Here is a 14,735-nt window from a genome sequence, read left to right as displayed (position 1 = left end):
ATGGTGAAGCAATTAAGCATATAGAGTAACAAGATACAATCCGTATCCCATCTTTAAACAAACTGCTTCTATATATATTTTTTTCCTTCCGAGTTTTTCCGCTTAACTAGTTTTTTCCAACTGTGTAGAAATTCAAGGAGATTTATGTCAATTTGGCAGTGTGATAATGGACAAAATATGAATTTGGCTATAATTTGCCAAATTGAAACTCGCGCAGGCCGGGTAACGGCTTAAGCCCACGCGGCCGGCAGCCACGCCGCACAAGCAGGTGGTCACGGGAACATGATAGCGTCGAGGACACCCGTCTCGCTCCACAACCTCCTCGTCGCCGGCGGCCACAGAAGGCGATGCGTCGGCGGCGGCTGCGGCAGCAGGAAGCGCGGCCGGGTGCAGCGCCGCCACCTCACGCAGGCTCTCGAGAGCCTCTGGAGGCACACTCCCCGCCCCGCTCCACCCGCCGCCGTTGCCCGCGGCGAGGCCAACCCCTCGTGGAAGCCGCCGCCCCTCGAGAACCCTGCCTTCGAGGAGTACTACAAGGTGCGAATGAGTCCTCGCTTCAGTTGTATGTTGGTCCGTGTCTTAGTGTCTATCATATTTGGTGAGATTTGAGGTGAATCAGAGACTGTGCACGCGATTTTTGATTGAAACATGGTAGTGGTTGCCTGACTGTATAGTTTCAGTACCGTGTTATTCGGTGTGCTGCTTGTAGGCGAGATGCTGTGTTTTGAGCTGTAATGCTGCTTACAGAAAGTATGTGTTCTGTTGGAAATGTTGATGCATCATGCATGTGCCTTTGCAGGAGCAGCGAATTGTTCGCGAGGAAGAGTGGGGTGATTTCATCAGTGTGCTGCGGAATCCATTGCCAGCGACTTTTAGGATCAATGCCAGGTGATGCTGGTCGCTCTGGAAATGGAACAATGCGTGCATTTCATTATCTCATTCGTTTGGTCTGCTAAACCTGCGGTGCTGAGATAGGTACCGTTTTAGTTTGAAATGCAGTTGGATTTCACCCCCGTTTTGTTTCCTCCTGTTTTCTCATTGCTAACCATGAGTAGCTGCTCCATGATCTGTATCTCCGCCGCTTGACCTGTCATTCATGTGCAAGGGGTTCATTGAGTATCTTCACCAGGACAACATGACTTCTAATTTCGTAACTGATAAGAGTTACTGATGGGTTCAAACTGTCATGCTAGTTGTCACTTCAAAACTCATGTAGTTTTAGGCTATTTGTAACACCCGTTACCTTTCATGATCTGAATTCTGTCGAGAATATAAGGAATGTACTGTACGTTTAGTAGCTTACAGCAAAGAGCTTTTTATTAGGCAATGTTGTGCTACTTTCACAAAGACTAATGTTAGTTCTTATATATGATAGTATGATACCATAGAAGACTACAATATAAATCTATTCTCTCACCTTCAGCGCCTTTCCCTGAGTAGCTGAAGGGTTTGCATTCTTTTAAATTTTTCAGCTCCCAGTTTTGTAAAGATATTTGCTCAAAGTTAGAGAATGACTTCAAGAGATATTTGGAGAGTGAGGTTGCCACCTTTTTGATTCACACACTTTACTTAAACACCAGTTCTTGTCATTCTAATGTATTATTTATAAAAATAAATTACTTGCAAAGGTTAGTGATGAGTATGGAGAAGATGCTGCCAAGCCATTGCCTTGGTATCCAGGCAATCTTGCATGGCATCTGAACTTCTCCCGGAAGCAACTGAGGAAAAATCAGGCACTTGAGAGGTAATTAAATGTAGCATCATGTTTATAAGAATCTTGTCTATGACATGCATTTTTTTGTCGTCTGCCTAAATGTTGTAATCAAAGTCTGCATGTGCCAAATACATCTCCAAATTGTGAAACTTTTTGACCAGAAAGGATAACAAAGTCACTGGAAAATTTGGCATAGAATATCTTGATGTCTCGTTTATGTTTGCAGCATGTGTATAGTATTCTTGTAATATGCAATGCTCCATTTTATGCTTTACCGTAAAACTCTTATATAGTCAACTTAACATGTCATATCTTTCAATTGGACCTCTCGACCTCACATTCATTTAGGCGAATCCAGTTTCTCATTTCTTACCATGGCATTTTAATGCTGAAACTTTTTATGAGATTCAAGAGTGCTGGCTGCAAGTAAATACACTAGCCACCCATTCGTGTGTAATAAACAATGATACTTGCTGAATTGTGGAAGTTAGGGAACGGCTTAGTCAATCTTTTGCTGTCATGCCATGCAACCGACCAACCGTTCATCCCCAACTTATTTTACTAACTTTCTCGACATGGTTCTTTCTCTCTCAAATTGTTGTTATATTTAAGTGATGTGTGCAAGCCTTCTAGAATTATTGCTGCTGATTCTTTACATGTTTTTGTTAAACAACAAGAACAAAGTTAGGGTGCTCGTTGTTGGTTGCTCATCACTTGTAATTAGCTCTGCCAGCCCTGATTTAAATCTTGGTTAAGCTACCGTTTTGATTTATTGTTTTCTTCATTGCAGTTTCCATGAGTTTTTAAAACATGAGAGTGAGGTCGGTAATATAACTAGGCAGGAGGCCGTTAGCATGGTGGGTACCACTTCCCTAATTTGCTTCAGAGTTATGGTTCAGCTGCTTTTATTTTAATAGATTAAATTTTATAATACTGCAACTGTTTGTCAAAAATTAATAGTTTTTTTGCAACTTTTACAGGATGTGTCAGAAGACCATAAGATAGTGCATGAATTTATCAGAAAACTAAAACTTCATTAGCAACAGGGCTGTGTAATAGGTTGGGCGCACCTATGATGCAAACAACACACATACAATAATCACGCTGTCATAGGGTGCCAGCACAGCATACCATCCCCGTTGCTAATGGAGTTGCGATTTTGCTATGATAAATCTTGCATTATTGTTTGTAATTTCCTGAAATGTCCTGGAAGCTGATAGTTTTGCCAAATTACATTTTGTTTATTCTTTAATGTTTACTCATTTTAATATTTCGTGATACATTAAGCCTTCTCTTAATAAATGAAATAATTCGTGCAGGTGCCACCATTATTTCTGAATATACAACCTGATCACCATATTCTTGACAGTATGTTTCTTCATACCTTTTGGCCATTAACTTAAACATCCTATGTGCTCATAGTAGTCAACTGTGTATCAAAATGTCTTTGCCACTGGATGCTGGTTGTCTTTGATTGGAGGACACAAGAGTTCATCAATGCAGTAACAGAGGCCTAACCATTTTTATGCATCCTGTACAGTGTGTGCCGCTCCAGGCTCTAAAACATTCCAGTTACTTGAGATGATTCATCAATCAAAAGAACCAAGTTTACTTCCAACAGCACTGGTACATTTCTGTATTTGCAAAATACAGCATCCAACTATGTCCTTATGCCTACTTGTTTGCAGATATGAAAACTGAACTTATGTATGATTTTTTTTTGTATGAAACTCTGGTTAGGTGGTAGCTAATGATGCCAATGCACAAAGATGTGACCTCCTTATCCACAATACAAAGAGAATGTGCACAGCCAACCTGGTAGTGACAAACCATGAAGCACAAAACTTCCCTGATTGTTGTCTTGCAAATGATCCTTCAGAAATTTATAGAAATGACTGCAAACCGCAAAGGTTGGAATTTGATCGGGTACTTTGTGATGTCCCCTGTAGTGGTGATGGAACTATCCGTAAGGGTCACGACATGTGGAGAAAGTGGTAAGCACTGAATCTTTGTTCTGTCTTCTGTTATATTTCCTTCCCCTTTTTCCTCAGGCCCACAATCTGCTTTGTTGTTCAGGAACTCGGGCATGGGGAATGCGCTTCATCTTCTCCAAGTAGATATTTCTATGCGTGGTAAGAGTTTGAAACATCCTAACATTACTCAGTGCATCATTGAATCTAGGTATTTGTTATCACGGGAGAATGAGATGTTATGGACTTATGGTATCTTCTTTGCAACTGAGCTAGCTCCCATCAATAGTTTATGAATCAGATGGCCTTATTTATCAACTATTTCATAGTACAATACACTACTACTTGTGACGTTTTTGCAAGTTCCTCTGGAAAACACAAACTATCGTAATGGCTATGCCAAGATTATTGTATAGAATCCCTTTTTCGTGAATAAAATGTATATTAGTTGAATTTTCTGTGATTAGTAATCCATATTATCAAAATTATAATTTTCTCTCTCCAGGCATCGCCTTACTTAAAGTTGGTGGAAGGATGGTTTACTCAACTTGTTCAATGAATCCTGTTGAAAATGAAGCTGTTATAGCTGAGGTATTTATTTAGTTATATATATTTTATGGAAACTCCTATGTGTCGTAGAAATTACAATTGAGCTGCTGAACATGAAGTTACTGTGCACAGATTGTAGACTGAAAATGAGCTAGATCTCTTTCACTCTTTGCATTTGAGGACCTTTTGGAGCAGTTTTGGTTTGTGTTTATAGTTGCCTTATTGGGCTTATATGTTGACAAATTAGTCTAGTAAGGAAGCTCATTGAACAAGGGTAAGCCATGTCTAGGTCAAGTCAGCTTGTGACCTTTACAATCTCAATAGTCCAGATATGGCATAGGTGGTGTTACTTAGTTAACTCAAACCCTTTGAAATTCTTCGTCATATGGTTCCCTAGCAACACAGTGAACAGTTTCATCTTTGTTTGTTATTTTTTAATACTACAGACAACAACTTTCATGCTGATCACTTGAAGCAGTTCCGTATTTACGATAACATGGTCAAAAAACTGTGATGTATGTGGTCAAATTAGCTAACTTGGAGTAGCGTAGTAGTATTTGATGAGGGAGAATACTACTTATGCATATTAAATTCGTTAAAATAAAGGGTTAATAGGATCCATGCCTTTGCAAATTTGCCATATTGAAAAAGAATCTTACCATATAACTTTCAACAGTTTTTTGAGTGAAATTTTTTTCAAATGTAAGTATAGAATAAATGGAGTGTAGTTACATTGTAACTTGTATATATATTGCATGTAACTAATCAGAACTGACTGTAGCCCTGTTAGTACTGCATGTCCTATGTGGACGAGGAGAGGTGACGGGTTCAATTCCTGCAGCCGCGAGTCAATGAACGGTCAAAAATTCGAAAGTTGCCTAAAAAAATCTGTTGCAAGTTCTTTAGCAAAATGGTTGAAAAAATGCCATTGCTATTTGTGATACCAACTTGTAGAGTGTGTCATTGTGCATGTACTCGATGACGAGAACACACAGATTTTACAAAATTTCAGTGGCATGCAGTGGGTATCATGAATAATAATGACATTTTTTCAATATGACAAATTTGCAATGGCATGGATCCAATTAACCAAAATAAACAGTTAAAGATCAGTGCCTAGCAGCTACCACTTTCTTACTCTGCATTATTATTGTTTTTTTATTGATTTTATGTAATTTTCCATATCTTCGTTGTTTCCTACATGCGCTAGCGTTTTTATATATTCATTTCTTAATTTGTGTTCCAGATATAAAACTGTTTATATTTCGCATAATTATGCAGCTTCTTCGGAGAAGTGGAACCTCTATTGAGCTTCTTGATGTTTCAAATGAGCTACCAGAATTGGTCCGCCGTCCTGGACTTAGCACTTGGAAGGTACTTGTACACATTCCTTATCATGTCTTACGATCACTCTATCTTCTCTCTATGTGTTCTGTTGTCCCTCTCTTGGTATGTTTGCGTGGGTGCAGGCATGTATCTGGATTTTGCTACTCCTGAATATAGTAAGTTTGCATGTTTTGCAACCTTCCTGATTGCACTCACTGATAAGTCATTCACCTGCTGACCTGCATCTGCATGCATTCTATGGTTCTATGCCTATATATACACCTATGAATGGTAATCCATGTGGTGTTTGGGCATCTGTGGACATTTTAACACTTAACATGCCATGAACGTGTCACTGCATAGGATAGTCAATGTGTAGTCAACTGGTCATGATCACAAAGTGATCAGACTTTAATTTTCTATTATGCATGCACCAATGGAATCCTTTTGCAACTCTTGCAGGTTAAAGATAGAGGATCTTGGTTTCATAATCATGAAGACATCCCTTACGATAGGAAAAATGTAATATTACCAAGCATGTTTCCATCAAGTGAAGGGCAATCTATGTGTGAAAACATTGAAGTTAACACAGATAGCAACAGAAGCTTCTCAAGAAACTTCAACAGTGAAAAAACCAGCCAAGTTTGTTATACAAATGGAGTTTCAAATAGTAACTCCACAAAACATTTTGACTCTACTTCCAATAGTATGAGTTCAAATTTCCCTCTGCATCGTTGCATGAGAATTGTTCCTCATGACCAAGATACTGGGGCATTTTTCATTGCAGTTATCCGTAAACTGTCCCCGTTGAATGGTAACACCATGCTTTAGTTACTTTTCCACATGCTTATTTCAAACTTTTCATGAACATTTACATATAATCTGGTTTGATGTTGTGCAAGATATTAATACCATCAATATGTTTCTTGTGCTCCTAACATTCTTCAGAGGGCCAGAAGGAGGAGGTTACAAAAACTGAGCACATCCTTTCAACAGACAGGGCTTTAAACTTTCATGAAGAATCTCAGTCAGAAACGGTGCCACCTGGAAAAACTGCAATGCATCAGCAGAAAATTGGTTTTGAAGTTCTTGATGATGATGAACCTCTTGAAGATCAGAAAAAAATCTGCATAGATGGTTGCACTTCGAAGGACAACTTAAGTAAAGTTAGTTTAGTTTCTGGTGATGTAAAAAATGATCAAGCAGAATCAGGAAATAAAATGAAGTTGCAAGGCCAATGCAAGTGGATAGGGGTTGATCCTGTATTATTTTTCAAAGATGTAACGGTGATTAAAAGTATTGTATCATTCTTTGGTATCAATATATCTTTTCCACTTGAAGGTCATCTAGTGACTAGAAGTGCTGATACTGATAATGCACGGAGGATATACTATGTATCAAAATCGGTCCAGAAAATTTTGCAACTGAATGTACAAGTTGGAGAGCAACTTAAGATTGCATCTATTGGCCTCAAAATGTTTGTAAGCACTCTCATCCGAACATGCCATCTACTCACCAATCAATTGTTTCAGGAATATGAATTATTTTCTTTGAACCTCGTTGATCTTACTCTGTTTTGTGTTACTCCTTCAGGAAAGACATCGGTCAAAGGATGGTTGTCCATGTGCATATAGGCTATCTTATGAGGGCTTGCCATTGCTGCTTCCATACATCACCAAGCGGATACTCTGTGCATCTCCAAACGATTTCCTGCGCCTTCTACAATACAGGACCGTCAATTTTGCTCATTTTATTGATGCCAGATTTGGGGAGGAAGCTGCATCATTGCTGCCTGGTTGCTGTGTTGTAATTTTACATGAAGGTAATATTATGCCCTATGACAATCTAAAGAGATAATAAGTTAATGATAATGTAAATCTTGTTAATATTCCAGGTCATCAGCACTTAGATTTGGATTCTATAACCATGGATCCCACCACAATTGCCATAGTTTGCTGGAGAGGGAAGGCGACACTGAATGCTATGGTCTCTCCACCGGATCGGAAGGAGCTAGTTGAGAGGATCACACACCGCTTCGGGTTCAAAGCATTTAAAGTGGAGGAAGATGAGAATCCCCAACAGGAAGATTAATTGATGCGACAAAGGGCGCTGACAACCATGTTAAGAACTCGAGATGGATGATCTAGAAATCATGATATGGGGGAGTTGAGGACTGCAGCAGATCGCAATCCGAGGGGTTGAGGACAGCAAAAGTGCGAAAAGGAGCTGACACGGTATGCCGTTGGAAAGAATGACAGTCCTACGGAAGCACTATATAAGAAACATCATATCATTTGAAGCACTCGGATTTCCATTTGCCCAACCTACCACAATCACTCGAATCAGGTGAAGTGTCATCATACCGTAAGAGGGATAGATTGTTTTCATTTTGATTTTATGGCCTTGGACGTTGAACATTTCCCTGCGGCCTGAAAGTGATATTTTTTTGGTTTTCATTGTATGTTGTTATGTGCAGCTTTCACACGTGAACAATTTAACTGTTCTTGCAATTTAGTTTATGCAATTTCAATTCGTAGCTGCTTATACAAGAACCATTGCATTGAGTATTTGGACGTAGTGTCCTTGTTGCTCTACTGCAATAGTTCATTGTCTTTGTTCATCAACCAAAGACACAATCCTACTACTAAACCTCCATCATCGGAAATCCATATAACTTTGCAAGTTGCATGTAATCCCTCTCTTTATCAAACCTGAAAACAGAGTTTCCTAAATTAACGCCCAGTCAGTATGCTTAGGACAAGCGTACTGTTCGTGTCGTGTTTGTGACATGTGACCTTGTTAGTGTGTGGTGTGCATAGGTATCATAATCGTACTCTTTTAAGGCTTTTTGCTAAATTCTTGAAAGTTTATTTTGTGATTTCTTAATTTCACCTTATTTCATCGTATTTATTGTTAATTTATATGTACACATATATACAGGTTCTATCAAAAAATATATTTTAGTTACTAACGAGCCATTTCACCTTTTTATACTACAAAAGCTGAAATAATGGGAGCCTAAGACTTGTGCCTGCTCACGGGGTTCAAATGGCACGCTAAGCTCCCAGCTCTGTCCCCGTGTGCTACATGACTTTTCTTCCTATGGGAATACTGCATTAACCGGTTTTAGAAGGTATGATAATGACAAGTACCTGTTGACCCATCAATTTTTTAATACTCCTTTCATTCTGATAAATTCTGATAATTCTTGTCGTTTTAGACAAGGACATGATCTTCTAAATCGATCTTTTACTATAATTTATATTAAAATATAGAAAAAAATCTAAAAAAATATCATTGTCAAACGTCTAAGTCCAGGAAACGTCATTGACGAGTACGCGTTCTAATAAATTTTAGCGCACAAACAAATTTGTTTGAGAATTATCATCGCTATTAGGGTTTCATCCATTTTTACCGTTAAATACATTGTTCATACTATAGCATTTAACAGAAAAATACTGATGGAACCCTAACGATGATGTCATTTCTTAAACAAATTTGTTTCTAAGATGATATTTCTTGAAATTAAATGTTTGTCAATGACGTTTGTTAGATTTTCTCTAAAATATATACAAACATAAATAATATTTAGCTTATGGAAGTACTCTCTACAATACATCTGTATATATTTTTATAGTATTTTCAAACTAAATATTTATAAATTATTAATATTCAAAGTTTAACCACACAACCACACTTATCTAAGACAACCAAGTTATGTATAGTAAACAGAATTCAAACCTTGTTATAAAACTTGCCCTTTTTTTCTACTATTCGTTGGTTAAACGGTTGCAGGCTTGACGTGGACCGTGGGTCCGATGTTGGGCCACCAGCCCACCAGGCTTGGCCGACCCTTAGGGCACATATAAAGGGTTTTCATTGCCGTCTCTATCGCTGCATGTTTATTAACATAGAAGAGAGACGATATCATAGACATCGAGCTTAGCATAAAACTAGATACTTGCATTCGATATAGAACCAGAAAATTTATTTGAATAGATGAGCATTTTTATTCTCAATTCTTTTTAAGTCCTATAGTAGTTTTAAAAGATCAACTGTTTTGGCATTGAGCTCCATCATCAAATCACCTAAACTCCTAAAGCCGCTCTTAATGTGAGCCAAATGTAAAGAGTGTGCGGTTTTGATGCCGAAGTATGAAACAATATTGGAATTTGAAGTTTTCGTTTGTTTTTTTTTCCAAATTTAATACATGCTGTTTCCTAGCTTTAACAATTTTTTTATCAACATATGCGAAGAAAAGGTAGCCATGAAAGTTGTATTGATGATTGTCCATGTCCTGAATTCCTGATGGACAAGGAAAAATGAACGTCCAGTGCACCGCCTAATTAAGCACGGGATGGTGAGTTGATGGAAATGTCAGGAATTCAGGATAGCCTAGATGAATGTATGGGGTAGGTAGGCACAAGTACAAAACAGCCAGCTGATCATTTTCCATGTTAACATATTTGTCAAATTACTGAAAGGGAAACATACGACTAATTGGAACAGATAGGTGAGTTGTCTAATATAAACGATGCTTACTCTGCATTTATACAATTTGCTACCCTGCTAAGAAGGAAAAGCATTTGTCCGTCGAGTCAATGTTGCTGTGAATTTTCACCACTTAGAATTGTAGAAAGTCTATGAACAAATAAAACTGAAAAAAAATTGCAAAATTTGTAGTCAAGGGCAAAGCTCATCCAGAAATCAAATTGTGTACCACGAATTGTAGAAGAACTATGCAATTGTACAAAATTGTTTCAACCAAACCATAAAGTTTGTGACTTTATGTACACACTTGCTCTAATTTTGCCGCCGAAAAGAGGGGAATTAACGGCGACGACAAGGACGCCTTCCTAATATCAGTGGCGTACTTCTACTGCTTTGACTAACAATCAGCAAGACACGTCAGACGTGGTCACCAAGTGGACGTGGGCACGCGCCGTCACCGTCGCCGTCGCACTGCTGCTCCACGGCTGTCGTGCCGTCGCCGGCGACCTTGGCGCTGCCCTTCGCCGGCGCGTCGGCCTCGCCACGCCGAACGGAGCCCCACGCCGGCAGCCTGGCCGAGAACGTGCGCATCACCGACGACATGTTGGCCCACCGCCCGGACTGCCCGAGCCGGACGCTCCTCCCGGCGCGGGCGCCGCCGAAGCCGCTGTGGCGCGTGCTCCCGTCGCCGCCGCCGAGGCTGGTCGTGCGGCGTAGCCTCCCTGCGGCGACGACCTCCCGGAGCACGTGATCGGGGAGCCGCAGCGTGTACCGCTCCGCGGCCTCGTCGGCCGTGGTGGCGGCGGGCACGGCTGCGGCGAGCGAGTGCCCGGTGGTGTGCGAGCGCGGGAACTGCGGCGGGCGACGGCCGGACTTGCTCCGCAGCGCGCGCTTCACGCTGCCGATGCGCATCAGCTCGGCCGCCTCCTCCCTCCTGACCCTCTCCTCCTCCGTCTCCTCTGCATCAGCGACGACGACCACCGTCACTTGCTCTGGCGCGGCCGTCGCCGGCTGCTGCGGCGGCGCCGCCGCGACATCTTGCCCGGTGGTCCACACAGCAACGCCTCCGGCAGGCGGCGGCAGCAGGGCCTCGGCGTCGTAGGCGAGGTTGGCGCGGCAGACGGGACACGTGACGTGCGACGCCAACCACGCGTCGATGCAGTCCGTGTGGAACGCGTGGGAGCACCTGGGCAGCAGCCGGAGCGTCTCGTCGTCGTCGAACTCGCTGAGGCACACAGCGCACTCGAGCGCGCCCTTGCCGGCCTTGTGCGCCTTCACGTCGGCGTACGCCATGGTCGGGAACGCCGCCAGCACCGCCGGGTCCAGCCCCCTCACCCCCCTCGACCGCGCCGCCGCAGACGCAAACGTAAACCCACCTCCCACCCGGCCGCCGCCGCCGCCATACTCCCCCGGCCCACCCAACGGCCCCCCGGCGCACCTCCGGATGTAAATCGAGAAGAACCCGAGGAAGAAGAAAGCAGTAACCAGCACCACGATCACGACCGCCATCGACGGGTTGAAGCTCTTGGGGTTGAAGTAATTCGGCCCAGGCCCCGACGTCGTCGATCCCTGCGTCTGCGCCGCCCCGCTGCCGACGAGCGCGACAATGACAGCAGCGACGACGAGGCGGCAGACGCAGCCATTGGTGCCTCGCCGCAACCCCATCGGAGTTGGCCGGAGTCAGTGGAGGAGGGTGGCTTTCTCCTCTGCCCCTTTCGGGTGGGGCGTATTGATGGTGGCGGGGGAGCTAGCTTTGGCGGGAGAGGGAGAGTGGCACGGCAAGTGTTCATGCGTGAGTACGAGGGGCGGGATAAAAAGGGCGGGAGGCAACGGAGCTGCAGTAGCACGGGCAGGATTCGTTAAACCACCCGGGAAAAACAAATCAAAATAAGTTCTGTACAAGGTTTTTTTGGACTTTTTGGTTCATAGCCACCGATCGACTGCTATAAACACAGTGCAAAAATTAGTGGGGTTAATGTTTTTGTTGATGGCTTCCGTCTCTTTAGCATATATGTTAAGGGCACACTCTTAAATGTGTGATAGTGCTGCGTATATGTACAAAAAAATAAGAGTAAATTATAACTTTGGCTATCTCTTGTTACCAAAATTTCATTTTATATCGTTTAAAACCAATTTTTCGCTTTGGACCAAATAATTTTGCTATTGTCATGGTTTGGAACATTGTAAACAACTTTTTCAATACACATCAATGATCACCAGCACATCAGTTCTCGCGCACCAGTGAACTCTCATATCTAAGGATAGACTGGATCTACATGGCTAGAAAAATATAGTTGGATAGTTCAAATTACAAATGTGATAACAATCATAGTCCTCAAGTGAAACTTTGGTAATAAATAAAAAGAATTGTTTGAGGTGATCAAAAGCAAAACTTTGACAACAAAAGGTGGTTGTTAATTCCTGTAAAAATACAGTAAGCAGAATGTGTATAAAAATCCAACCATAAAAGAATTTTAGAGCATTTGATTATCGCCTAATTATGGCTTAAAATAATATGTATGCCTTGTGGGTTCATAAATTAACAAAATCTGGATTACCACATTTAATAATAACCAACCAAACACTAGCTCAATAAAGTATGGTACTATACACTAGAAAATTGCTATGTGTAGGACTCAAATATCCGATTTACGTATGACCCAATTGATCAACGGCTACAGTGCCACCCACTTAATCCTCTTTACCTAATCAATAGTTGCAGTGTTTTAGTTATACGTAGGTAGTACAATTGAATCGTGCATATAGCGGGACAAATACTACAGTATGAATCATCCGATCACACGGGCTCATAGTTGTTGTAGGGCCGGAGTTTTCCAATCAGTTTGAGCACAAACGACGGCGTGGAAGTCCAAAGCTGAAGAGAGTGGGCGAAGAATCCTCCGGTGGTTCTCTCGCTTTGGCTTTGGGCATGATCGGGCTCCATTGGCACGTGGAACACGCCATCTGCAGCGCTCAAAATTACGAGTCAAGCTATATGTGCTAACACCATGCAGCATCCATCATTTGATCTCTTAAATCTTTATTTAGTCAGCCATGCTGTGCATGTGCAAACCTTCTCCTAAATCTTGTTCTTTTCTGTTTGTTTATGGAGGCAGAGGCAGGCAGCTGAGCAGAGTTGAACCGACGACCACACGACCTTTGCGTGGAGAGGAAATATTCCAGCCGGGGGGGGGGGGGGGGGGGGGGGGGTCAAAGCCGACAGCTGCGGAGAGCCGGTGGTGGTAGGAGAGGAGGAGGCGGTTTTGTTTTTTTGTTTTTTCCTCGCCGGACCGGTTACGCCGTCTCGGAGCTTGCCCCACGAGCCGTCGGATGGTGATCGTGAGCCTGCTGCACTGTAGGTTAAAAACCGGTGTGCTGCGCTATTTTGGAGATTTTTGACGAAATATTATCCAAAACGATACGATTAGCTACTAAAGAGTTAAAATTCTAGTTTAGAGATACAAAAGATGATGAGTTCGAAAAGTGTGCGTGCGCATGATAGCGGGAGAAAAATCTTAGGTAAATAGTGCATCCAAAAGTTTTGGAAAAAAACCAATAAGAGTTTTGTGCTTTCTAACACTTAATAAATTTTTTAAATACGAGATTCAGTTAGATTTGTTCATACTCTAAGTTTTATTTGGATTTTCGGTTCTATGTTTTCGCTTATACTTATGCTTATAAGTTAAATTTTGAATTTTAAACCTTAAATCTTGATTAGATTTTGTGGTTTTTTATTATACTTTATTTTACTGACTTAGCTTTTAGATTGGTAAGGATACATATATAAAATTTTTATTTACAATATATTTTTTATTTATAAATACATCATTTATATTTTTTTTCCTGAATAAGCCCAACAATCACCCATTGTCACTGGGTGTAGTTACCGCACATAAGTCTATGAATTCAGATATAAAATTTAAGTTATTTGTCCGGTTGTTTAGCAAAAAAGAAAAAAGCCTTTTGGACTTGATTTTTTTGGGTAAATCCTGGTGAGTGGTCACGACTTTCCACTACAAACTGGTAATTCTCGGAGGGCTGCATCGATCCGAGTCGATCAAGGATGACGTAATCCACCTCAATGCAAAAACAGAGTACATTTTAATGTTTCCGATGTTAGTACGGCTGCTGTAAACGCATGAAAACCACCATGCGCGTACGTACGTGTCTGCACCGTCATGGCAATAATTATTTGTGTAAAATTGTTGCCTAGTATCTAGTACTTGGTGAAAACATCATAGAAAGTGAGCAGCACTAGTTTAGTCGCTGGAATGAAATCATCAACAATGCTATCTATAATTAAAGAGTATACTTAGATACTACGGCAAGGAAATTCAAACACAGCCGGTCAGCCATCCATTCGATTCAGTAGACCAGGCAATCTGAAGAAAACACCAGCTTTCGCTGCAATTTGAGCCAACTTGTTATGGTTGACACGCACAAAACTCCACAGTAAAAGGTTTGGCAAAGCGAACCGATGGCAAGAGCGAATAAGCAACAGCCTTTTGCCGCACGTAACAGATGGCAATCGGCCAGCTTCCAGTTGATAGCTCACACTGCAGTTCCCCTCGTCAGTTTGGTGGTGATCTGGTGGAATCTGGCTGTCATTGTCTGTAATGGTCATCATCATCATCAGTGGCAGCTTGTCCTTTAGGATGCAGATAAGGAGGAAGAATTCAGAGTCA

General features: G+C 41.6%; 2 protein-coding genes across 3 annotated transcripts; one reads left to right on the top strand and one right to left on the bottom strand.

Annotated features, from left to right (window-relative positions):
• The first annotated feature begins 278 nt into the window (after nt 1-278).
• On the top strand, nt 279-8,093 carry LOC102704358 (RNA cytosine-C(5)-methyltransferase NSUN2). 2 transcript variants are annotated; one of them, XM_015839964.1, is made up of 15 exons: nt 279-537; nt 800-888; nt 1,473-1,539; nt 1,634-1,744; nt 2,505-2,571; nt 3,034-3,082; nt 3,255-3,340; nt 3,455-3,708; nt 3,791-3,846; nt 4,190-4,275; nt 5,515-5,607; nt 6,022-6,373; nt 6,508-7,040; nt 7,153-7,381; nt 7,454-8,093. In XM_015839964.1, exons 3-15 carry the CDS (start codon nt 1,511-1,513, stop codon nt 7,648-7,650), a joined length of 2,142 nt encoding a protein of 713 aa, XP_015695450.1. In that variant the 5' UTR covers nt 279-537; nt 800-888; nt 1,473-1,510; the 3' UTR covers nt 7,651-8,093. The 2 variants fall into 2 exon arrangements, with proteins under 2 accessions (XP_015695450.1, XP_006660230.1); XM_006660167.3 differs by having other exon boundaries at nt 282-537; nt 1,629-1,744.
• A 2,165-nt stretch (nt 8,094-10,258) lies between these two features.
• On the bottom strand, nt 10,259-12,001 carry LOC121055174 (E3 ubiquitin-protein ligase ATL6-like). The gene has a single exon (XM_040527018.1). It carries the CDS (start codon nt 11,713-11,715, stop codon nt 10,468-10,470), a length of 1,248 nt encoding a protein of 415 aa, XP_040382952.1. The 5' UTR covers nt 11,716-12,001; the 3' UTR covers nt 10,259-10,467.
• Between the last annotated feature and the right edge of the window lie 2,734 nt (nt 12,002-14,735).

The sequence above is a fragment of the Oryza brachyantha genome, chromosome 8, assembly GCF_000231095.2.
Source record: "Oryza brachyantha chromosome 8, ObraRS2, whole genome shotgun sequence".
Lineage (NCBI taxonomy): Eukaryota > Viridiplantae > Streptophyta > Magnoliopsida > Poales > Poaceae > Oryza > Oryza brachyantha.
This window is presented reverse-complemented; position numbering and strand designations above follow the sequence as displayed.

Excerpts from the sequence above, each read along its gene's own strand:
- LOC102704358 (XM_006660167.3), top strand. The coding sequence starts at position 283 with ATGATAGCGTCGAGGACACCCGTCTCGCTCCACAACCTCCTCGTCGCC. Across the intron at positions 1,745-2,504 it reads AAAAATCAGGCACTTGAGAG|TTTCCATGAGTTTTTAAAAC; the intron begins GTAATTAAATGT and ends TCTTCATTGCAG. Across the intron at positions 3,709-3,790 it reads CACGACATGTGGAGAAAGTG|GAACTCGGGCATGGGGAATG; the intron begins GTAAGCACTGAA and ends TTTGTTGTTCAG.
- LOC121055174 (XM_040527018.1), bottom strand. The coding sequence starts at position 11,715 with ATGGGGTTGCGGCGAGGCACCAATGGCTGCGTCTGCCGCCTCGTCGTC.